At 44.5% G+C, this 24,707-nt stretch overlaps 1 protein-coding gene across 6 annotated transcripts in view; it reads right to left on the bottom strand.

The window, feature by feature from the left end:
• Positions 1-12,376: 12,376 nt before the first annotated feature.
• The window catches only part of lmo3 (LIM domain only 3), a 36,073-nt gene continuing 23,742 nt past the window's right edge, over positions 12,377-24,707 (bottom strand). For all 6 annotated transcript variants that reach the window (XM_048267306.1, XM_048267305.1, XM_048267309.1 and 3 more), the window contains exons 3-4: positions 19,343-19,468; positions 12,377-14,010 (exon numbers count right to left, since the gene is read on the bottom strand). In XM_048267306.1, the coding sequence (XP_048123263.1) occupies positions 13,905-14,010; positions 19,343-19,468 (232 nt within the window). In that variant the 3' untranslated portion in view covers positions 12,377-13,904. The remainder of the gene's footprint in view (positions 14,011-19,342; positions 19,469-24,707) is intronic.

Raw genomic sequence — 24,707 nt, 5'->3', positions numbered from 1 at the left:
TAAACCCTCGGCTGTGATCAATAACCCCAGATCCTCCCACCAGCTGCAAAGGATGGTGGGTTGTCTTCAGGGTGCAGGGTCCATGAGAGCTGCTTGACCTGTGCCACAGGAGAGATTTGAAGATTAGGAATAGGTAGCATTAAAATGTAATGGAATTTAAATAACTGAAAAAGATAGGAAGTGGAGTCAACAAGAGGCCGAGCTACACTGGCATTTGCCCTGGTACAGTGCATCGCTGCTTTGTATCTATGGTCCCGCAGATGTAAATTTCTCACATCTGCCGACTGCCTTCCTGTGATACTCATTAACTGTACAGGGGCTTAATTAGGCAGAACTTCAAAGTCACACACCCAACTGGCGTTACAGTGGAGATTTATATCATACAATGGCTCCCTGGGCCTTGAAAAATTAATGAACAGTTAGCCATATACGGACTGTCAGCCCCCTCTGAAAACAATAAATCAGCCGCAGCCAGAGCCCAGGTATTTGGCTTATGCTCCAATCAGACACTGACACACAAGCGTTCTAGTCATTATGGTGTGTGCTGCCAATCCTGGTGTTGGCTGTTTAATGTTAGGCACAGTAGGTGGTCAACTCCAGCTTGGGGCTGTGATGTGACAATTTCTTAATATGTTTGGGGCATTCCAGGGCAAGGCCAGCTGTCCCCTTGAACCCCACTGTGGAAACATCGGGGGTATTACAAAACTAAAGTGCAGTCCACAACTCACATGTCCAGCAGAGGTGGGTTTGGTGGACGATGCATTAACCCCTGGAGAGAGAATCCTGTAACCACAACATGTGACCTTATAAATGAAACCTTGTAACCTTATGGATTACAGGCCAGTGGTCCTGTAGGCTACGGTCTGCTGCTTGTTTATGTAACCACCAGCGGTATGTGCCTTTCTCTCTGTTTCCATGGTGCACCTGCACGTGTAACCCCTATCAGTGAAGCCCAAACAGGGCTCTGGACTGAGTGACCTCTCGTGCACTTAAATTTGAAGAAGGTTGGGGGAGCATACGGTTGGGGTCAGCAGATTGCTTATGCTGATCCTGATGATTGGAATGCAGGTGATTACCATAAGCAATTTAAATGGTATTGATTTAGCTCCTGGGTGCTGTAATTGAACACCCAGACCAAGCCTCCCAAGCTCACCAAGCTCTCTGTTATTCAGTTTCTGTCTCTCTCATTTGCTTTTCCCTCTTCCTCGCTTTCTCTCTTTCTGTGTGTGTCATTCCTCCCTCTCTCTCTCTCTCCTTCCGCCAAGCCAGGTTGTGTTTTCTACCCCAGGAGTGGACCGGTGGGCAGGGGCAGGCCTAGAAGGCCAATCAATAGGCAGTTTGTCACGGTAACAATGGAACTGTTCAATTAACAGGCTGCTCTGGTTAATTTAGCAGCTTAGCGCTGTTGCTTCTCCAAATTATATGCAGACTTTGCAGGAGTAGCTGAGGGACCTTTCTTCCAATTTCGTAGTGAATGTCTTCTGTGTATCTCATCTAGACAGGAATAATAGGGGCCAATGTTACTTCCCTTCAGATAACAGCCAATGCACAATAACCCTAAGCTAATCGACTTCTTTTAAATCAAATACTTAATTTTGTTGGTAATTATAATTCAGCATTTAGATAACAAGGAAAGCAGCTGTATTGATTAACAAGACAAAGGAGAGCTAATGACAAAACTTTCTGTAAAAGCACGCTCATAAATATATATGTTCAACATTCCTGTGCTCAATTATTCAAGAATAAATTTAGTGCTCGGATCAATTAATAAAAGGAGAAAACTCTACCTGGAAGACGCACTTACACATTTTCCATTTTTCATCGACCTCCCCCATTCCTCTGGAGAGTGCACAATTTCTTGTTTTAATATTTTAGCGCCCTAAGTTAAGCTTCAGTGTTCTCTTCAGGTAATGCACTATATCATCTTGACATTTCAAAGTACTGAAACCTTTGGAATAAAGTGTTTTAACTCAGATCTATTAGCATAATTTATGCTTGTCAGAGTAGCCACCTACTGTATATAGCAGTGGGGTGGGGTGAGGGGGCAGGACCCGTCATACCTCCTCTACTCTGTCCGTCATGCCTGTGTCTCTCGGTGAGGCACATGTTAAATACAGAAGGGTAAACAAAATGGAGGAGTGCATGCCAAGAGAGTGCCCTAGTTGATGTTGCTCATATATTTTTGACGGTCACTCTATATCACCTCTAAAGAATGCATGTTCCAGGGTACAGGTAGCACTTCTGTTGTTGGACATTAAGTTTTACATAATAGTTGTGTAATATGTGTAGTCTACTTGATTTCATAGTCAGGGAATGGATACTTTTGTGACATTAAGGAAAGGAAGGAATGGAAGGAATGACATCATGAAAATCTATAAAGTAGACATAGATTGTGTCACTTGGTATGTAAAATAAGCATAACATTAAATTCACAGCTACAGATTTGTACAGAAAACAGAAAACAGCATTTATGTAAATTCATGTTGATGTTGAATTAGAGTGGATGTTATGCATCACATTGTAATCAACAGCACACAAACAACAGTGTGCACATCCATTGCCTCATGTCATGTGTGCTATTTCTTAATTAAATAAATGCCACCATAAATGTACGTTACCCAAGTTAAACTTTCTGCAAAGGAGACACTCAGGTTGTTACATTGTACCCCACATCACCCCATTTATAGCTTGTCTGACATTTTGTGTACAGTATTTAAAGGGTCAGTAGTAATAGAACACATGGCAGTGGGTTATGGAATCTATACACCAGTTCCAATCTACCATGTTTGTAATGTCATTTTAGTAGCAGTGCTTTGAAATAAATCCACCAGCATCCAAATCTGCACCCATCATCAGTTACATAATTTGAGGCCACAGTGTTCCTCACTCAAAGAAATGCAAGTCATTGACACCCACATCGGCCTGGATTCTTCAAGATAGAATGCAACAACATTCATCAGAGTCTAGGCGTCTAGACACACATCTCAGCAAGAGCATTCAGGCCAAAGGTGAAATTAAACTTCGGGGGACTTTCAACTGCTCTAAGAGGTCCTGTCATCTCCCGAGAGGCCCCAGGATGTCAGAGTCATCCTCTCATTTCGGCACAAAACAGTGGAAATCACACAGGCTCTTCCTTCTTATCTAGTGGATGTTTTTACTTTGTGTCAATGATATACTCTTGCAAGTATCTTATTACATTATTGTGCTCTGAGCCATGTTGCACCCTATGGGCATACTTCAGTCTACTCCACTCTGAAGGGTATAGGCCTACACATATATATATATATATTGGGTCATATAGATCCTTGACTCAAACCTAGACCTCCCTTATCACCTAGTCATTAAAGTATGACTGTTACTGTATAAGTGCTACAAAGCTGTCAGCCAATGCACAGTATTGCTGAGATGGCTTCTCCTGAAACTCTAGTAGCAAGAGAACTCTTTCAGCAGAAATCAGCAGACTCTTTGGAGAATCATCTGATGGTTTGCACAGTCTTGTCTAGCAGTCTGCAGGAAAGAGGTGGAAATATGTCTCCTTGTTGCCATCTGTTGGTCTGCGCAGTCTTGTCTAGTGGTCTACAGGAAGGAGGTGAAAATATGTCGGACTAAGTCATTTCCCAGAGAGACATGTTCATTTCATTTTCACTTGGTGGTGATTTACTTTTGACACCAGAGCTGTGAAAGGAAGAGTATGTCATTGTCACTTGTGTGGTTTTTTTTTTTAAAGCTCCAGGATACAGACTATTTTCGAGAGATTAAGTGCTTGCATGTTACTTGACAGGTAGGGGTTGTCTTAGGTTGACTTACACATATTTTTGCAGGCTACTACAAAAGGTGGTGCTGACATTCTGCCTATTTAAACAACATGTTGTAAACTGACAAAATGATCCATTCAATCCACATTAGATTATTGTTGTATCCAACAAACCAAACGATTAAACCTCAAAAAGCACATGTTTTTATGTTATGTATCAGTATGTGTAACTGGACAGTTGAACACCTAACCTCGGATTGGGGTTAACCAAAATTAATCTTCAGGTATTGATTGCACAGAATGGGTTTTAACACCTGGTTGCCACACAAGCAACAAAGCAGCCGTGATCCTAGGCAGCTTCAGCTGCATCAACATGTTTCATTGGTCTATTGGGCATAGCTGTGTCACAGGTCCGCAGCAGGAGTCCTTGTGCTGTTGCAATGAACAGGACGGATTGAGACTAAACTCAGCTGCTAATATGACCCCTGTTTATTTATGTGAGTGAGTGTATGTGTGTGTGTGTGTGTGTTTGTTTGTTTATTTATCTATTAAGAAGAGAGAACGCATTATTAGGTGTTTTATATATTCCTACTCAGGTCCAAACAAGCATACATAGATACACACCTACCCACCACACAACAATCTTACAAAACAAAACTAATGAAGAAAAACCAACATATTCAAACACAACATTTTTCTTTTCTCCCCTGCTGTAAACAAAGTCCAAGATAGCACCATTCCGACAGCTCCTGCTTTTTCTTTGTTGCCTGAGGGGAAATCAATGATTTGGACACATGCTAATTAACAGCAAATGATTTCAACCTGTCTCTGCAATGAGTATAAATCTGAGGAGTTAATAACGTTACTAATTAGTTCTCTTTTTTTTTGGATGAAATATCAGCTAATTTCTGTGTCTGAAAATGTCATACAGAGTGGTCATACATCAGCAGTATATTCTGTCTATCCATTAGTTTCAACAATATTGGGATTGGCAACAAAAAATGAAAAATACATAGTACAATGTATAAGTACAATACAATGCACAATACATAGTGCAAAGTATAGTACAATGCACAGTGCAAACTGTTAGATCCCACAAGAGTATGCACACCTAATATCTTAAAGTCATATTTCCTGGTGATGATGGAATTGATGGCTACGACTGGCCATTAAATAGTTTCAACATGTGTGAAGTGAAGGTCTATGAAAAGAAAGTCCTGGTTTGGATTGGGAGCAACACAGTGAAATATAGGCTACTGGTGGAGTATGCACCTGGTCAAAAATAAAGTTGCTTTAGGAGCCAAAAAGCCAAACATCACAGATTGCTGAAGCACTGAGCTAGAGGTTATGGCACCGCCTAAAAAGCCCAAACAGAGATTTATTTGGTCTCCAAGTAGTGAGCTTTCCCTCACCCTGTGGCGCTTACGAATCAATAATTGAACAGACCGAGGATAATAGCTTCTACACACACTGTGCTGTTTTGGAGCATGGCAGAACACCAGAGAAACTCATTTGGAGGTGAAAAAACCTCTGCTTGAATTGTGAAGGCCTCGTCCTTTTAAGGGTTCGACACGAGTGCACACACATTTCTATATGGGGCCCCTTGCATGTCTACATGCTCACACTTCTCAGGCATCTACTTGTTTCTCTTTTTCACACCTCATGCGTCTCCTGTCACTAAAGGGTGTGACCAATCTTTTGAGTTTGATGCACTGCCTCATATCACAATTCACACAGAGCGGCGTCCATATTGGTTTGGCCCACCCCTCACCCCTGTGTAGATACAGTTTGCTGGCAAATGCGTGGTGGACCTATTGTTCTGTTGAACTGTTTCACATTCTCTTAAGTTGCTTACAACCTGCAAAATGTACTAGGGCACACAACATATAATAAGAGATATAAAATTACAGATTGGTCAAGAACTTAACATAGGAACCTAAAGCCCTAAAAAATGACTGATATCATTTAGAGGAAGGGCAGCAAGAGATGAACACTAGATGCCGGTTAAAAAATCTGAATAAAATATCTCATTCGTAAGATAGACATTGAAGCCTTTACATACCTTCCATATCAGTTTATAATTTCATCATGCACGGTTTGGTCAATTGAAAAATGCCAGTATGTTCAATCTGCAGTCTGTGCCCTAACAAATGTACTATTCACTGTAAAATAAATAAATTCATGTGTGTATGATACTTTATTTAGTATTCTGGAGTGTATCTATTCTCCTTCACTGTAAAATCTGTGAATAGCCCCAAATCTGTAACTCACAGCTCATACACTCACACTCATCAATACAGAACATTCAGGTGTCAATCGAAACCTCCACAGACGTCTTGTAAATCCTTGAATGTTTTGGTCTTTCGGGTAAAAATGAGCCAATCAGCTCTTAAGTGTTGTTGCAGTCGGGTATTGACGTGTGGTTTAATTCCGTAATGAGAAAATGAAGACCTATGTGTCACAAACAAATGTCCTTGATGAGCTTTAAAACAGTTTGGAGAGGGATAGAGCACAGAGGTGTACGTGGAAAAGAATCCAGGGAGAGAGAAGGGAAGGCCTCGTTATATTTCTCTTCTCTACTTCTTTCTTTACACCAACCTTGGCTGAGGAGTTGGGGGAGCAGGGCTACAGATTAATTTTTGACGACACGATCGATTAGAGAGATTTTTTTCCCCCCTCTCCTTCCCATTGCCATGACACAGACACCTCTAATTTGCGGCTTATCTTGTACTTATTGAGTTTTGAGCATTGTTAAATCATACCTTTCAGCACTTTAATTTTACCCCATGCCATCTTGACATTCTGCCCTGCGTACACAAGTATTTTACATTTCTCCCTCCCTCACAATAAAAAAGCAGGGGAGAGCTCCACACAGGGTGATGAGAATCTCTCTCTCCATAATATGGTTTCTACCTCCCTCGCTACCTCTCTTTCATGGCTTAGTGTTGCTCCTATGAAATGCTGATGTGGATTATATCTCTTTCTCCCTCCACCTCCTCCCTCCATCCCCCTGGTCTTTCTTCTTCTTCTCTTCCCTGTGGCAATAGATCAGATTTCCTCCAGGGAAATCATTACTTGGCATCATTACCATTCCCAGCACTTTTATCTACCTCGGCTTGTTTCCGCCCCTCATCACTTGATTAAGTTTAGGGAGGAGTATGGGGCAGAAAAAACTTAAATGCTGACCCCAATAAATAGGTCTTGTGGGACTGCCTTCGATTAGACACCCTTAGGGTATGGCTGGGTACGTGTTGTCCGGTGGACTACAGCTCTCGTCTCTGGTAAGCACAGACAATGCTTCCCCCGACGATGAAAAAAAAGAAGCTTTGTTAGAGTTGGTGTGTGGATGAAGTGCGGATGTTCCTGTTCAGCCTCCTTTATTAGCAATGGAAATAAATGCTGTGAACTGCTGACGAGGCAGAAGTCGCTCATTCACATACCCCCGTGTAACATAAGGTAAAGCAAACTTTATGGAAAAAAATACAAAACCCATAAAAAGGATGAAATTTGAGCATTATTAGAGAATTGAGTACATGGAGTAAAAACATCAGATTTTGCACCCTGATGGGGTCAGCAAACACCATGAGTACAGATCTAAAGTTCTAAACTATACAGGTCAGATCAGAACCAGTTATCTGTGCTGCAGGCACCTTTTCTTTGTAAACAAAGAAAAATGCATAAATGTTTGGTCTCTCAAGTCTAATTAGGATGTTTGAATTACAATAATGATGGACAATAAATAATGAACGTCTGCCTGTCTAAATTATATGTGTGGAAACAAGGCTCCAGGCCCTGTCTGGTTATCCGTTTTCAGAGAGCTGTTTGTGTTGAAGTCCTAAGCGACAAAAGATATCCACTGTACACTTCTCTGTTTTCCTCTTCGCAGCCCACGTATCTGACCTGCAGTTGTTTGGGCCTGCAACGCACAGTGTGTAGGCGTGCTTTTTCAGCCCTAACGAAGGGTGGGAGGTCACCGAGCCTAGGCGGGAGAACAGACGTCTTTCATAAGCATTTCTAACATAAACACATCTGACCAAAAGACAAAACAACAAAATAAACAAACACTCAGAGACACAACAAATGGAATAGTGTGTTGACTGTCTTCAGGTGTGAACCTCGATAGCGTCCTTGTGGAATGCACACATACAGTGTGGCCTCCGTGAAACGAGAGAAAAGAGTGTTTTGAATGAAAACTTTTGACGGCTGCTTCTTCATCTCACAGAAAGCACTTTTCTCGAGCATAATTATGCAGCAAACGCTGGTTTCTGCCTGCTGACTGACTCAGAGGAATAAGAGAAATGACAAAACACCGTGGCAGGGGCTCCAGAGAACACTAACGCTTGATGCAGTGGCATGAGACCACATCCCCCAAACACAGAAAGAGGCGTCTTGTCTTTGATGCCGGCCAAACTCCAGGTTTTCCTTTTTCTTTTTCTGTGCTAGCTCCCACTGATGCTATGTGGGAACCTCGTCAGGTATTATGGATGTCAGAGGCGTGACGGCCAGATCTAATTACCAGGCTTCACTGCTCTGTCCAGATCCCCATGTCAAAATGAATGGTGTGGATTGGCAGGGTCCGCTGGTCCTGGGTCTCTGGTGTACCCATTAGGAAGCAGACTCAACAGCCTGATTAGTTCTACAGCCTCACGTCTGATGGAGGAGAAGCTCTAGGTCCATCTGAAGTTGTTATGTAGTGAAGGCAATGCTTACTAGTTAGGGCTCAAATGGCGAGGGTTACAACAAGGTCAGTGCTTTGGTGTAAATGGGATATGTGTGCAGAGTAAGAAATCCTAGTGTAATGATAACTGTTGTTGAAGAGATATAGGAATGTTATAAAAATGTAACAAAATATATTTGGTCATTTCTTCTTCAGAATTCATTAATTTCATTTGAATTTCATTTGTTATTAACATCTAAAGTGACCTTTTAGAAATTAAACCATTATGGATGAGAAAAAAATAGACAGCTAAGTTCCTGATTATCGGGGCATGCTGTGTTACTGAGACTGGAGGAGTCACGCTTGCAGGATATAGCCCATCCTCCGAGGCTCATCATCTGGACGAGTTTACAGCCAGGGGTTGCTGCTGCATGGCTGTTTTATTGTTCGCCGCTGTGATAATGAGCCCATCACCCAACCGTTGTATGGGAAGCACAGCCTCTCGCCTAATCCACACGGGGAAGGCCGAGAGAGAGAGAGAGAGGAATAGAGAGAGAGAGAGAGAGAGAGAGGAATAGGTGGCTGCTGTGATGAGTGTCGTCCTCCAGCACAAACAATGCCATCGTTTAGCAGTGACAACCTTTATTCTTCTCTGATCACACATCCGCCCTATTTGATTTCTCACATCATCCTCTTCAAGGGCTCCAGTGCAGTGGCCCTCTCCCTCATTCCTCCTCCAGCACTCGGCCCAGCTAAACAAGTCGTCTAAGGCACCCTATGATTTTCTGGTAGATGAGCTCAGTTGAGGCGGTAACTGGAGAAAATTGCCTTGAATCACCTAATATCTTTTTTTTTCCCTGCAAGGTTTCATGAAGGTCATTGGTGAGAATAATGTTCTTTACACTCCCCCGTAGATGACAATCACCCTCCTAATTTGCCACAGAATAGTTTGTGTGAGGAAACAAAGTATAGTAAACACCACCTTGTTCATCGCAATGGTGCTGACTGTGAAAAACAGACAGGACAAACTGGCTTCTACTGATAAAATAACAGAGGTTAAATAACCACAAACCAGTAGGATAATAGTTGAAGATGATAGCAGCATTATGAGAACAGTATGCCATCTAAGTCATCACCACAAAGATCAAGTCATTCTCCAATTGTTCTCATGAATTTCACAATACACTTGGTACCATACACCACCACCGCATGGGAAAAAAGGTTGTGTGTTGTTATATTTATCCACGATCTGAGATGTTGCTATTCATGTTTTAACGGCGGCAGGAATGACAAATAGGGAGGTGATGCTTATTGTGTTCTCCACAGGCGCAGTGGTATGTGCGCGCACAGCTGTCAGTGCAGTGCAGGCCTAACTGCTCTACGAAGGGACCTGGCCCATGTGGTAGAGCTTAGAGCTCCACATCAAAAGGAGAACTTCAGAGGAACACTACGGCAGTATCTCTACCCAATCCCATCTCACTGACTCATTTGCCTTGTGCTATGTTGAGCAGAGCACATTACTGATAATGGTAGACAGACTTCTGAGATTTCTCAGTGCTGATAGTGCATTGTGATCTGCATTCTTTGAATAGCATGGCTGCATTGTGTTCTTTACTGAACATACAGCCAATTGTTTGGATTCTTCCTCTGAGGATCTGTCCTCATGAGCCAAATGTTATATGTAGTGCAGGGAAAGGATGTATTAGACTTATTGCAATCAGCTTGATGATTCAATTGATTTGGCTATTGTTCTGAGCAGTGTGCAGGCAATATTGTAGCCTAATTTGCAAAACCATACTATTTAATTAAGATTGCCATTCTGAAAAATTGGACTTTTGCTGTGTTATTCAGTCATTGAACTGGACCTAACACACAAAGTGTTCAGAGGTATAGCAGTGACAGTACAGTGGAACAGTTTTAAGGCCATCCTTGACTTTCATTACATTATTCTTTGCTTTTTTACTTGATATCAGGTCTATTCTGGAGCGGCATGTCTAAGTTTATTGGCTTCACAAGTCGATAAACTGAGGGTGAACTGACCGCTGTTCATCAGTGAGGCCTGCCTTATCTTACAAGGGTGTTTTCCATTGGGTAACGCACACTAGAATCAGACCAACATAGGCCTACGAAACTCTATTATCCTCGCTATAAAGGGCTAATGACCCAACAACGGGAATACCTTTGCCAGGGCACCCATCTCCTCGAAAGGGCTGAAGGATAAGGAGTCATTAAAGCAGCGTTATCTGGTCCAGATAGCATTGGCATGTCTGCGAAGATCATTATTTTCGCCCCTGGAGCCGTTTGCGAAACGGGGGAGACGGGCCTGCGCGCAACCCAGCACTAACTCCAGGGTCAGTAGCTGCGCAGGGATGAAGCCGCTAACGATACACGGGCTGGCAGTTAATGTTTTTTCTAAATGCTCCTAATGACTATTTTGTGGGAGAACTTGGGTGTTTTTTTGTTGTTTTCCTTTTGTGCTTCGTCAGCTCGCAGTTGCTGTGGGGGACATAGATGCAATGTTTCTCTTTTTTTCTCTTTCTCTATGTCTCTCTCGCCCATCTTCATTTCTTTTTGTGTCAAGGAGCGATATTTAACAAACGCCCTTGTGAGTTGTGAGTGCATCGCTTCACAACAAAGGGCTTCTCATGAAGCACTGTTAACTGCATTGGAATCCCTGTGGATGATCCAATGGTTTCCTTAAATGAGATATTGGTCTCGAAGAAATAAAGGATAATGTTTGGCGAATTCAAATATTTGCAAATTATGGAGAGGTTCCCCAAGCAGAAAGACTGTCACATGTCAATTGTGCTATCTTGGTACAGTAAACTTAAACTTAAAGCTTTTTAAACCTGGTCAAATCACTTTTAAGTGGACCAGTGAAATGCACAGTACAACACAGTACCATTCTCAGTGTGTTTTTTCTTTCCAGCAAGCGGAGGCGTATATTCCTCTTGCCTGCTCTAGATTATGTCACTAGCAATAATAGGAACCTTAGTCTTGGAAAGAAACTGATGGTCAGTTCAAAGACATATGATTCAATTAGGCACAATCTCAAACAATTACAGTGTAATGACATGATGTAGGCGACTAAGGCAGGACTTTCTTCCAATTTAGTTCCTGCTGAATTGGTTGCAGGGGCTTTGCTTCTGAAGCCATCCATTGAACGTCTTAACAGCTTGAGTCTAATCAAAGTTTTTTTTCTCCCTGTGTGTTTCAGGCTAAAGAAATTCAATTAGTTTAATTGGCCTGCTTATTGTGTGGTATAATGTAATGTAAGCACTGCTGTTGTCAAACTTCACAGGATACTTTAAACTGTCTCACTAATTAGAGGGAGAACTTTAATCTCTGTGCTTTTCTTCTGCACTGAGGATTTTCAAACGCTTTCCCAGTATTCTTTCAAACTACAAAATGGTTCAGATCTTCAGAGGGTCGAACCCCGATCTGAGAAGACTAATAAAATCTGAATCTTGCATGGGGAAACTATGAATCAATACCATATGCTGGCATCAAATACTATCTGTAATATTGCATTATGAACACATTTAACCAGTTAATGCATTTTATCATCTTCCTTGGACATAAGGCGGCATAAGAATGGTATTGTTTGGCATTTTAAAAAGCCCTCTTGCATTTCGTTTCTCTATAAAAGGTAGAGAAGAGTGTTTTTTGGAGAAGAGATGACAACAAAATGGCTGACAACATGATTGCACTTACGATCAATCATATTGCAAGGACTGAACCATGGTCTGATGGTTGGGGTAATGGACTGGTGAACAGAGGGGTTTCTGGTGGCTGGTTTGCATCTACTTTTATGCCCTTGAGCAAGGCACTTAACCCAAATTGCTTCAGTAAACATGGTGCCATAGAAATGGATGACACTCCATGCAAAGCTGAACGGCTACTCCATTGACAGCTGCTAGCCTGGCTGAGGCGAGGACAGTATAGAATGAGGAATGCACACACCATTAACACAATAAAACTGTATTACATTTGTGCTTAAAATGATTACAATACAGTATGTACAAGCGTTGCTCTAAAATAACATCTCATGCTGAATGACACATAAAAAGAAATCATTATACAACAGCAAGCAAAGGAATATTTTCTTTATGTACAACCATGATTTACAAATTAGTTCATATTCCTATCATTTCTCCTGCTCTGTAACCGCAGGGTTGAAGCGCGTGATCGTTGCCTGTCGTCACCAGGATGGCGGTCTGCTGTTGCCTACAGGTTGCACAGTAGCCAGCTCTTTTTCCAAGTTTGCCAGCTGACTTGTGTCAACAACGAAATGGCATCCCACCGGAAAGGTGACCTCTCGAGCCAGGGATTTAAGGTGACATTTACCCCTCCAGAACAGGTGACCAGCGGTGTCTTAAGGCAACCACATTGGCATTTTGCTTGACAAATGTGGCCTGAGCGCCGTAAGAGACATCGACGAAAGTAAGAACAGAAAAGGTACAATACAACACTCATGTCAAAATGTGTCGTCAGTGATTGATCAGTGATTGAATTCAAGTATAAACACATTGGGAGTGAGGCCTTAGAGGACTAAGTGATCACTGAAAGCATATTAAATAAATACATTGTACAAAAAGAGTTCTCCACCCACACTTCCTCCCCAGGCCCCTCCCACCTCTGCCATCACCAACCTGCTGTTAAGGGACACACCTCAACTCTTCTCTTGCTTTGTGTGTATGCACACGCACACACAAACACACACACGCACACACACACACTCTCTCAAGCCTTTATGAGGCCATTTGTTAACTTAAAGGCAGACAAAGCTTACTGAAAATGTTAATTTGTTGCACTAGAATGGTACTGATCTGTTTTCTGAGTCCAGTCTGCACTGGGGATTCGTAAAGACAAGTCTCAAGAAAGTTAAATACTGTGTTTCAGTGGTGGCAGCAGGTTAGTAGACATTGCCATTGCGAGGGAAAAAGACGGAGAGAAAAAGAAACCCATTCAACCTGAGATCTTATGTTGACCTGGCACCCTGCTTGCAAATGTGTGTGTTTTTTTTAATTTTTTATTTCAGCCATTTACATTGATTGTTTTTTTTTTACTTGAGGGTCCTCAGTCCAGGAAAGAAATGGGAATTTTTCGCAGTTGTGGTGATATGGAGCGGAGAGTCTGGTGGTCTTTCGAGGGGGGTTGGCTGATGGGGCTGGCTGGCTCCATAAGGCTTGTGTTGGTGGCAGGAGGGAGGCAGCATCTTCATGAAAGAGCAAAACGTTCACTATCGACTGTCACATTATAAAGGGGCTCTCCCCCCTCTCCCCACGAAAAAAAGAAACCTTCAGAGTCTATGGCTATTCTGTACACTGGAGTCCCGCTGGAGGGTTCTGTTGGGTATGTACATGTGATGATGGGCGCTGGAGAGGAATTTAGTGCTTTTGGCATCTGATTGCAGGTGCTCCGTTAGTTAGTCTTCATTTTCATGTCGGATTCAGCCCCCCACCGTCCCGTCCCTCTCGCGGTCAGGAGATGTCAGCGGACTTGGGGCGCGTAGCCCTCCTTCATCAGCCCCTCCTCGTAGTCAGTCTGGCACAGGATCATGTTGTTCTTCAGGAAGAATTTATCTCCCACACAAAACCTAGAAGACAGAGCAGAGAACACAACGCTGTTTACATAACATCAAACAGCTCTACCGAACTACTGTTTGACCCTCTCCCCCACCAGCCAACAACTAAACCAGCTTCATCAGTTTTAAGTCTGATAATCAAAGATACTGAGAATGTCCTGCATTATTAGTATAGGAGTCGGCCCTGACCTAAAGGAGCATTGTGTTCCACTGTATGTAGACACGGCGTATCTCCAGTGTGAATCACAATAGCACGGTGCTTCTCCACACCTGCAGTGGTTTCATAAATAAATCCCACACACCACAGTCCCAGACGTTCCTTTTTTTCCAGAATGGGCCAAAGTCGCACTTGACCTTTTTGGAGTGAAGATTATGTCGGATGAGGAGAGACAGAGCGAGAGAGAGAAAGAGAGAGAGAGAGAGACAGAGAGAGGCACAGTGAGGGAGAGAAAGAGAAGCTTGGAGGAAGAGAGCACATGGGAGGAGGTGGGGAGCGAGAGAGAGAGAGAAAGAGAGAGTAAGAGAGAGCTCCTTTGGCATCGTGAGCCGTCCTGAGGGCCGCTTATCTTGCTCACAGCAAGAGTTCGACAAGGTCGGAGTGTGAGCAAGCGCTTATGTTTACCGGCACGGCTGGCTGGTGTTTGACTTAGCCTCTCTCCCTGAGCCTGGCTCTGGCCAAGGGGCCGGTGGGGGGCTGTGCTGGTGGTGGTGGTGGTGGTGGTGGTGGTGGGGCCTCAGCTACCTGCCACTGCGGGGCTCAGCTCAGCACAGCCTGGCAGCATTAAAAGCCTATTATTCCTCATGGCAGGGGGCTTCAGCAGATGCATCCTCTACTTATCACTCAAACAGTAGGCAACACCTGATTATCACAATTTAAGAGTAAACAGTTAGTGGGATTAGAAAACCCGAGCACAAATGAAATGGCCCGATCTTTACGGCCTGTGTTGAATGTACTGTTCAGCAATAACAAGGCTGTGACTCTGAAGAAGCCCCAGAGTTTTATATAACCTTTTCTCAACTTTTGTCCCTGCCAGTGAGAACTTGTATGGGTTGTTTTGTTGTCAGGAAGCCTATGGTTAGGGCACTGCTATTAAAAAGGTTCAAGTACCAACGAGTAATATGCATCCATTGTGCTTGTTGACAGAGAGATTAACACAAAGCCGAGGTGTGCTTAATGTAATGGTGTCATCCGCTCCAATAAAAATGTCCTGTTTAAATGACACATTCTTCCTAGGAATCCATTAGTGTCTGTCTTGGGTGACACTGTGGCCCACTCCTCCTCCGCACAACCTCGTCCCTCGTTTTTTTCTCTCTCTCCCTCTCACTGCTTAACCGCTCCTACTATATTTATTTACAGAGGGCTTTTTTTTTGCTTCCTCCCTTTCCCCTTGTCAACCCCCAAACTCACTCCCCATTTCAAATTGTTTCTGCTTGGTGAAATGTCAACAGCATATGTGACATCTGTGTGCCAATTATGACAGGGATATTACATTTGGCCCATCAGAGATAAACGGAACAACTGCCCTTGTGTTGCCCTTCACTTCATCCAATTAGAGCCCAACACACACCGCTGTCAGCATTAGGTAGATGGGCCTTTCACATTTACCTGCAGTCACATTTACTTTAGTGTGGATTTCTCCTTCTAAACTGATAACTGCGTTCAATTTTAAAAGAATAATTGACATAAATAAAACCTATTTTTAAAAGTGACAATCAGGGAACATATTCAAAAGCCCAGCTTTAATGAATATACTGGGTGATGTGAAATAGGTCTAGCAGAAAAAGATATAGTGATTCAGACACTGCAGAAGTGGATCATTTCCCATTCAAATTTAGACGCAACAAAGTCAAAGCAGCCAATTTGCAGTGCTAATTTCTCCCACAGCGCCAATGCTCTCTAGTAAATCCGCAATTGTAAAGTCTCATGACTAGTTATGTGTGTCCAGACTAAAGCCAAGTGGAGCACATGAGAAAAAAAAAGAATCAATGTTATTTTGCGGACTTGTGCTCAGAAGCCAAGACACATTAAATGTTCGGACGCCAGTGAGGCTTCCAAACGCAGCCCTAGCTCTGCTCTCACTGAGCTGGCCAGGGCAGACCTCGTCCCCTTATCACCGCTGACCTCCCCTGCCCTGTCACCCAACTCGGGCCCCTGGAGTGCTGCAGGCCTCTCGGGGGAGCCTGCGGAGAGCACCGTCCCCCCGGCTCATCAGGCAGAAATTGGGCCAGGAGAGGCTGGATGATGAGGCCAGGGAGGAGGACAGGCCCATCGATTAGCTGTCTCCGCAGGCCTGATCTAACGGTCGGCTGAAACCTCATCCCTTCCCTTCCATACCGCTCCCCTCCCCCTTACAATCACACACACACACACACACACACACACACACACACACACATGTACGCACATGCTCACACACTCCCTCCCTTCTCTTCCTTGTCCCCTTCCCAGGGAAATAACACTGACGCAGGTAAGGGGGGATTTATAACGGAATCACTAGTTTAAGGTCAAACGGTAGACATGGGCAGTCCAACACTGCAATAGGAATTCAGGGGGGTATATGGTAAAAAAAAAACAATAGGAGTCTGCATGCCAACGTGTGAAAAACTGCCTGGAAGAAGTTATTTCCGATCATAAATTTGACAGACCTAGCAGGTCTGACCAAAATCTGATTGTGTTGCTATTGGCTATTGTAGCATCAACTAGCCTGTCTTGTGATGCTATTGCAAAAGCTAATCCACTGGATACTACAAATAATAACATCACTAACCACATTAGTAAAAGCAAGAATACAGTCTCCAATTTCTAATCTCCCACCAGGACAGTCAGAGTGAACTAACCGAAAACAGCCAAACACCAGGGAACCATTCCAGCTCAGTGCAACTCTTGGAAAAAAATCAGGCTTGCCTCATTGTTGGCCTCAACTGTAGTGTTGTGTGGGCTGGACTGACTAATAAAGCAACTCAAAATGAGATGATGGTCGTGTGTGTGTGTGTGTGTGTGTGTGTGTGTGTGCGTGCGTGTGTGTGTGTGTGCGTGCGCGTGTGTGTGTGCGTAGGGGGCTGGAGCATTTCTGTGCTTGCGTACAAACTTGATCGTAGCAATTTAACCTTCAAACAGTGACACTAGCTGCAGCTGACCGTGGGGAGTGGTGCGTAATTACACTTGGTGACCCCTGGTGACCCCTCTTGGCTGTTACGTTCATCAGGCTTCCCAGTTTTCAGACAAATGTTTAAAAAAAAACAAAAAAACAACCACCGTTCAATGGTGTGTACACTGCTTCATGCAAGTCTTAGTTGCCTTGGTGGTTGGTAGAGCAATAGAAATAAGATGAAAGCCTTTACATGGATGGACAAATCTGACTTATCTGACATTAACATCTAACTTTTAGTGCATCTCTCAAGATTCCAGTGAGACCTCACAGCTAAATCAAGTGATTCATCTTAAAACAGCAGTTGTGATGTATGCCAGAAAATGCATGCAGCCATTCAGATCCTGCACTGTGCCTGATTCCAACTGCTCTTCCACTAGGCAATATCAGATGACTAATCGTCAGGCAGCTGACAGGATCTGCCTGTCCTTACTGATATTTATCCAAGTAGATCAGTGAGCAGATGCGCACTCGTACGAGTGTGCGGTGCACGAGAATCGCTGTGACGGACCTGTCACCACGAGAGGCGTGCTGCGAGTCCCACATCCTTTATTTCGGAGATAGAGAAAAAAAAAACGTAAAAATCTGTGCGGCTTTCGCAAAGCTTTGCAAGACAACAAAGCTGCTCAGACAATTCGGGTGGCTCGTGTGTCGGCTGAGATAATGTCTCGTCACTTTGTTGACAAATGAATTTGCTCGTGGTCAGATGACAGGGAGAGGCGAGATTTGCATATCGCACTGTATCGCCACGGCTCTCCTGTGTCGTGTTGTGACAGTGGAGAACTGATTCACCTTTTGCTCCCAAAGCTGGCAGACATCATCAATTCACAGGCCTCCGCCAGGATCTGCACTAGGTGCTCTCATACTCCCCTTCCGTCTCTTCATTTCTCTTTATTCCTCTGCGATCACTTTCTCTCTCTCCCTCTCTCCATCTCTCTCCTTTGATCCCTCTCTCTGTTCTTATCGCTCTCCTTCACTCTCTCATGTCTGTGCATTTGTTCAGGCTTGGAGGCAATAAGATACGGAGGTCTGTTAAGGACATTCAGCACAAGCATTACTCCTCAGAAATCTCCCAAGGTGTCAAGGAATAAAATAGAAAACAACAACAAAAAAAACCTAAAATGTAGCAAGGCTAAATCTGAGAAACAGCTACAATTAAGGCAGTTGCCATGCCATAAATCTTCGGTTGGGCCTCTAGAGGAATTGTGATGGGCAAGTGAGCGACGTCAGGAGGCCATGGTGGGAGCACGCAAACTGCACTGATGTCAATTTTATTAAACAGTTGATCGGCTGCCCTAATGCGAAAAGAAAGGTTTGCCCGCGCTTAAATGGGTTTTTACTGCCGTGGACCGGACTTGCCTGGCTCGAGCCGGGCTGATGAAGATGAGCTGACTCCTTGCATCAGGTGTGTCGTGCAGCCGGGGGGAGTGGCAAGACATTAACCGCTGTAGCGCTAATTGTGCGTAGCCAGACCGCGTGATCCACTCCAGTTCGACACAGCGCTTCCCAGGTCTTTTGGTCGGGTTTAACTATGCATGTGTGTTTGTATGTATGTGTGTGTGTGTGTGTGTGTGTGTGTGTGTGTGTGTGTGTGTGTGTTGACAGAACTCATTGCAAAAAAGCACTTTCAGCATAGAGCAGCACAACACTGGTCTCTCAGCAGGCCACGTGTTCAGAAATAAAAGTCCTCCTCACAGGACAAAAACAGCACTCGATCTCCTGACAAAAATCACATGTTCTCACCTGGCTGTGAAAACCAATTAGATGCTATTTAAAAATCTCGTCCATGCAGCTTGTCGTGCCTATTAAAGCTTGGTTTCGGAAAGACAAAAAGGGATTATTTGCTCTTAATGAACATATGTGCAGCTCATTCCATCTTAGCCAAGTCCCAAATTGTGTTCTCTGCAAGCCCCCCTCTCTGGCCACTTCTCCAGCAGTCTCTCTCTTTATTTCTCTCTCTCTCTCTCCCTCCCTCCCTCTCTCTCTCTCTCTTTATTTCTCTCTCTCTCTCTCCTCCCTCCCTCTCTCTCTCTCTCTCTCCCTCTCTCTCTCCCTCCCTCCCTCTCTCTCTCTCTCTCTCCCTCCCTCTCCCTCCTTCCCTCTCCCTCTCTCTCCCTCTCTCTCTCTCTCTCTTTCTCTCTCTCTCTGGGTGTATGTATGTGGGGATGAGGGCCAGGCCTGGGCCTGTGACTCACCTCTGATTGCAGAGCTGGCAGGCGAAGCAGTCCAGGTGGTAGACATTCTCCTTCGCTCGCATCACCATCTCGAAGGCCGGGATGAGCTTGCTGCAAGCCGCACAGTTCCCCGTCACGCCAAACAACCTGTGCAGAGAGACCACAAAGAGCAACAACCCCTCTACGTTAGAGAAAAAAAACACACACACACAACCCACACAAACAAAAAGAGTTTTCACATCCAGTAAAATGCGGCCAGGCTTGACAGCGCAGAATAAGACGTGAATGAGCCATCCTCCGAGGGGAAAAGCATTAAGGCTGATTTGAGAGGCTGATATAAGAGTGGCTCATAGTTAGATGATATCAAGGACAGGGCCCTTAACTGACACTAGTCATGTCGGCCATGTGAGCGTGTGCCACAGACATGGACTTGATAAGGTTGTGTTGTGGAACTGGAGCGCCACTGGCCCCGCTGCCCAGGGAGCGACCCTATTATTTCAGCTTTCAGGGCATTAGTGTGAGGATTCATTAGGGATTCATGGCTACAGCTACACTGTGACCTAGACTGAGTATTATGGGGGGGAAATATCTGATAACGAAATCATACAACAAAATAACCTATTAGGCCGGCTTCTTGAGGCACTTTTAGCCATCGTTGTTAAAATGATAAAACTGCACGCCACTCTCGGAGTCTGTGAGAGATCACAATCTGATAAATGATCTCAGGGCCCAGGATATGCAGGGTTGTTTATTAACCTTCAGAAAGTATGTTTCCCACAGGCAAAAAAAAGCAGATAAATTGTGCCCTCATGTATACCTACAGAATTAAGGGCTACTGTCAACACACCTTGAGACAATGAAGGATATCTCTTGTAGCACTGGAGGTAGCAGGGAGAGAAGGGTGGAAAGCAACTCTGATCTGATGGATCTGTGCTGATTTAATTAAAGGAATTATGCCTTTCCCTTTGAGCTGTCTAAATATAGATACATTTGTGTTATCTTCTCTTTGCTCTCTCTGCGCAAATGTACATTGCCTGAAGGGCTCCACATGAAATAGATGAAATGATGACAGAGGTTTTTTTTGGAGAGGCTTGCAATTGATCTAAAATATTTTAAAATGAATAAAAATGAGGATGGTAGATTTAAGATGAGATAATAACCAAGCAGTAGCTTTTATTTATTTATTTATTTATGTTGCACTCTATGACTTAGACACAAAGCAAGAGTGTTTGCCGTATTCAAGCACATTTATCTGCAGAAGGGGGGTGGGGGGGTCTTTCCATTTCCTTGCCACAAAAGTCTAAGTTGCGCTAAGCGCTTCTGCTGATAAATGATGGAGGATATGTGCGTGAAGAGTGATGCTTAAAGGTTTTCTCTTGTCAAGTCGAATCAAAATAGTGCTCTATTTTGCCTTCCCTGCTTTCTCTATGCATCCTCTCCAAGTCTCTTGCAAATTTAAAGCAGCCTACACCTTTGAATGGGACTGTCACGCTATTTTGCTTTGTATAACCAAGGACAAAGGTCTGCACTTCTCACAAAGTACCCGAGCTATCGACTGTGTTCAACCATTCATGGATGGCTTCAGTAGTACCCCAATAGTTTCTTGTATTACGAAACCCAGAATATCAGACATAGTGGCAAGAAATGTGCTTGGCTGGCAATAAGGTATTGTGGAGTCTCTTCAGTCACTATACCACATATAGATGTTAGACTTTAAAAAAAGCAGATACCATTACGTAAAGTTTAGGTGCAAACTCTGTGGCTGCTTTGGCACAGACTACATTTACCTATGCAGTATTTTGGATATTGGAGCATGTCTTTAGCAACATGAAGAGCTGTACTGTAGACTGTGTGGTTTAAAAAAGTAAAAAGCGGAAGACCCATGAGTTCCCACAGCTCAGATTCAAACTCTTGCCTATTTCTCTTCCCCATGTTTTCTGCATAATTCATCCAGTATAGTCCTATGCTGCTTTAACCAGCACTTTAAATGATTAAAGGAAACTCTGAACCTGCCCTGGCTGAGGGGAACAATACATACATTGCATTTCTCAAATCAAACATTCTGTTTAGAGCATCCGACACACAGACACACAGAGAGGCAGGGGTGTTGGGAGTGCCGGGGCTAATAATAGACATCAAAGATTCATCCCGACTGAACCGAGAGCCGCGGCAGCAGCCACCCCTTTTACTTGTGTGGCTGTGCGGCAAACGCGCCTTCAAAACTCCCAACAACAACCGAGCATTCCCAGAAACTCCTGTGCCTCACCCTGCAGGGGGTGGAGGGGGAGTGGAAGCCGGCGAGAGGGGGGGTGGAGGCAGCGGAGGTGGAGGTGGAGGGGGAGATGGATGGAGCCTACCTGCCACTCGTCTCTCACCGCTCCGTCAGCTTGACGCCACAGCCGCTAATGGCTCTCAAGGGAGGTGGCAAATTAAGCGTAGTTGGCTCGTAATGAATTCAAAGGCACACTTTGGAACACAGCCTCTGCTGGAGACACCAGAACCCTTCTGCGCGCACACCCACACACCACACACACACACACACACACACAAACCCAAGGCTCCTTTTCCACTCCGCAGTGGGTTTTAGTGGAGATGATCATGATTGGAATACACAGGAAGAGGATAGACAGAGCGGAGATGGCTGAGCCTCTGTGTGAGGGTTGCGAATATCGGCCTTCGAGGTCTAGCTGGGAGTCCAAAAGAGAATAGTGTATGTACTGCACAGGCCTAACGTACACCAAAATCCATAGCTGGCACTGTAACATGTATATTTGAAGAGAGAGCGGATGCAACATTAAATTAAAATTCCTGTCAGCTTGAATCAGTATTTGAAAGAGAATGCCAAATCATAGCAGTACCTTATTTGAGACAAAGACATTCCCAAAGAATTATAGTATCATTCGGCTCAATGGTACCTATTTGATGAGAGAAAAACAGACACCAATTAAATTATTCCACAAGGCTTTAGCCCAGTGGTCGCTAGAAGTGTCTCTGCCTCACAGCAAGACTGTAATCATTAAATGGTGTCCCATTGGAAAATGCACAGGCACTGTCACCTCAGTGCACCCGCTGAGCAGCACAATCTATGTAATTTACTCTGTATCAGACTGAACCATGTGAACACCACAGCTCACCACAGCCACCGCTATGCAGCCCGCAACGTAAACAAGACACTGTGGTTTTTTGGTCCAGCAACGCTGTGGACTTAAAGCTGCAACGCGTAGTTGTAGGCATGAGCAGCATGTTGAAAAATCAGGGATGCCTGTCTAATGTGACAGCATACACAATGGTGTACCAATCGGCAAAAGCGCGTTCTTTATTTGACATGAAATAACAAAGGATCGGCGCTATTTCTGTGCATCCAGGTCCACTTCCAGGCTCATTCGTTTGAGCAGGTATTCTGTGAGCATCAAGGGCAACAAATGAAGCGCTACTTTGTTCCAGGGACTTATTGCATTTTTTCCCCCCCACCAACTTTTTTTTCGGACAGGGGTACAGGGGAAGAAAAGAGAGAGAGGGATAACACTGCCACCTCAAGAGCCATTTGAAATTCTGACAGCGGTTCCCTCCTCGCCCCCTCTCCGCCACCCCTGCGACTTCAATTGCTCTGGCCTCGGCGTGCATTCATCAGCTGCCGAATTAGAATTTGTTTCCTCACAAACCATTGATCATCGGCCTATTACCAGCCAAATGACAGTTAATTACCCACTACATTAACCACCGGGACCCGGGGACCGGCTCCCCGTGCCATCAGTCAACATGATGAATGTGGCAAGTTCAGTAATGCACGACCGTTCCCTCGTCCGCCTGCCACGCTGAGAGCAACCCCTGGATCTCACTTCCCCGGCACCCGGGGAAAATCTATGGCAATCTGCATAATTACAGGCTCAGGGTTAATAACAGACAAATGATTTGTTGCGTCTGAAACAGGGGCTTTCGGCGGGAACACGTCGCGCCGCGTCCAGTGGCTCTGAAGAGCGAGCGGACAGCATGGTGGACACTGGAGAAGTTTGGTAAACTTAAGGGAACCGTGTGGGTGGAGGTGGGAAGGGAGAAGGGTGTATGTTAGTCAAGGCGTGGGGGTGGTGACGGGTGGGGGAGGGGGTGGGGGTGGGGTGGTGACGTGTGGGGGTGGGGGTGGGGTGGGGGAGGGGTGGGGGTGGGGTGGCGCTGGCACATGTAATCAGACTTGTACACTTTTTTCAATTTGGGGGCCTCCTGCATGTGTGATTTTCGGAGATTAAACAACTCTCACAGCAAAATTATTTCAATTACTACGGGCGTGACCTGGGAATTGTCCGTTGGATAAGATTTTCCTCCATGAGTGCCTTGCCTTGCCTGGCTGCTGGCTCTATCAGTTCTAATCTGCACCTGGACTCTGATATCCTAATGATGAATTATGGCCTCCACTCGGTGCGAGGGCCGGGCGCGCAGAAACATTCGAGTGAAGTGTCAGTCGCCTGCGACCGCCGCTGATAACTGAGCTAATTAAATCTAAGACAATGCATATGATTACAACACATGAACAGTTGCGCTCTCTTTCACTTTTACTCGTTCCCTCAGTCACTCACTCATTCTCTCTCTCTCTCACTCTCTATCATTCTTCAGTCCTGGTGAAAAGGATCTAGGCTCCCATCACCAGACTGTATGTGAACACGTGCCTCAAATAATAACTTTTTTATCATCAGATGTTGTGAGCATGAGGGTTTCTAATGAGGTAATTTTTGTAAACAACTGCCAAAGAACATGGCTGCTTTTGACAATGACGGCATTATCTCCTTGAAAACAGCTATACTAATAAAAGATAAGGAGCCAAATTGAAGTCACTGACTTATGCACAGCAGCGAGCAGATTCTGCGGCTTTCTCTTAAGGCTATATGAAGTATCATTACGGACGACGGAAGAATAGATCACGCTCTAAGAGCCCATGAATACAGACAAAATGACAAAGATGAGTCAGGAACAGATTATGCTACTCTTTCCACTGAAAAACACAGTACAGGAAAATAATTATGCCCTCCCTTAACACAAGCACCAGACAAAAAAAGGGGAATGGAAGACCTTTCAGAGACAAAATTTGGCAGGGCTGTACGGGGATTTGGAGGGCATTTTGAAGAGGGTGTAATGAAAGTTTTCAACCCCCGCCGGGGCCAGATGTGCACTCCGATAGGCACTTCTTGGTGCCAACCCACCTGCAATCGCAAGCTGGGTGCCAGGGTGTACCACGCTAGCCCTGCAATTATCTGCACCAAACATGCACGGTCCCACGAGTCACTGCTCTTCACAGCTAATTAAGCTAATCTCCACTGGAGGGTACCATCCAAAAACATAATGTGTCCAGGCGACTGAACTCACAACCATTTAGTTCAAATGGAAATGCCGCCGT

The sequence above is a fragment of the Alosa alosa genome, chromosome 17, assembly GCF_017589495.1.
Source record: "Alosa alosa isolate M-15738 ecotype Scorff River chromosome 17, AALO_Geno_1.1, whole genome shotgun sequence".
Lineage (NCBI taxonomy): Eukaryota > Metazoa > Chordata > Actinopteri > Clupeiformes > Clupeidae > Alosa > Alosa alosa.
The sequence above is the reverse complement of the archived record's forward strand: the minus strand, read 5'-3'. Positions and strand labels throughout refer to the sequence as shown.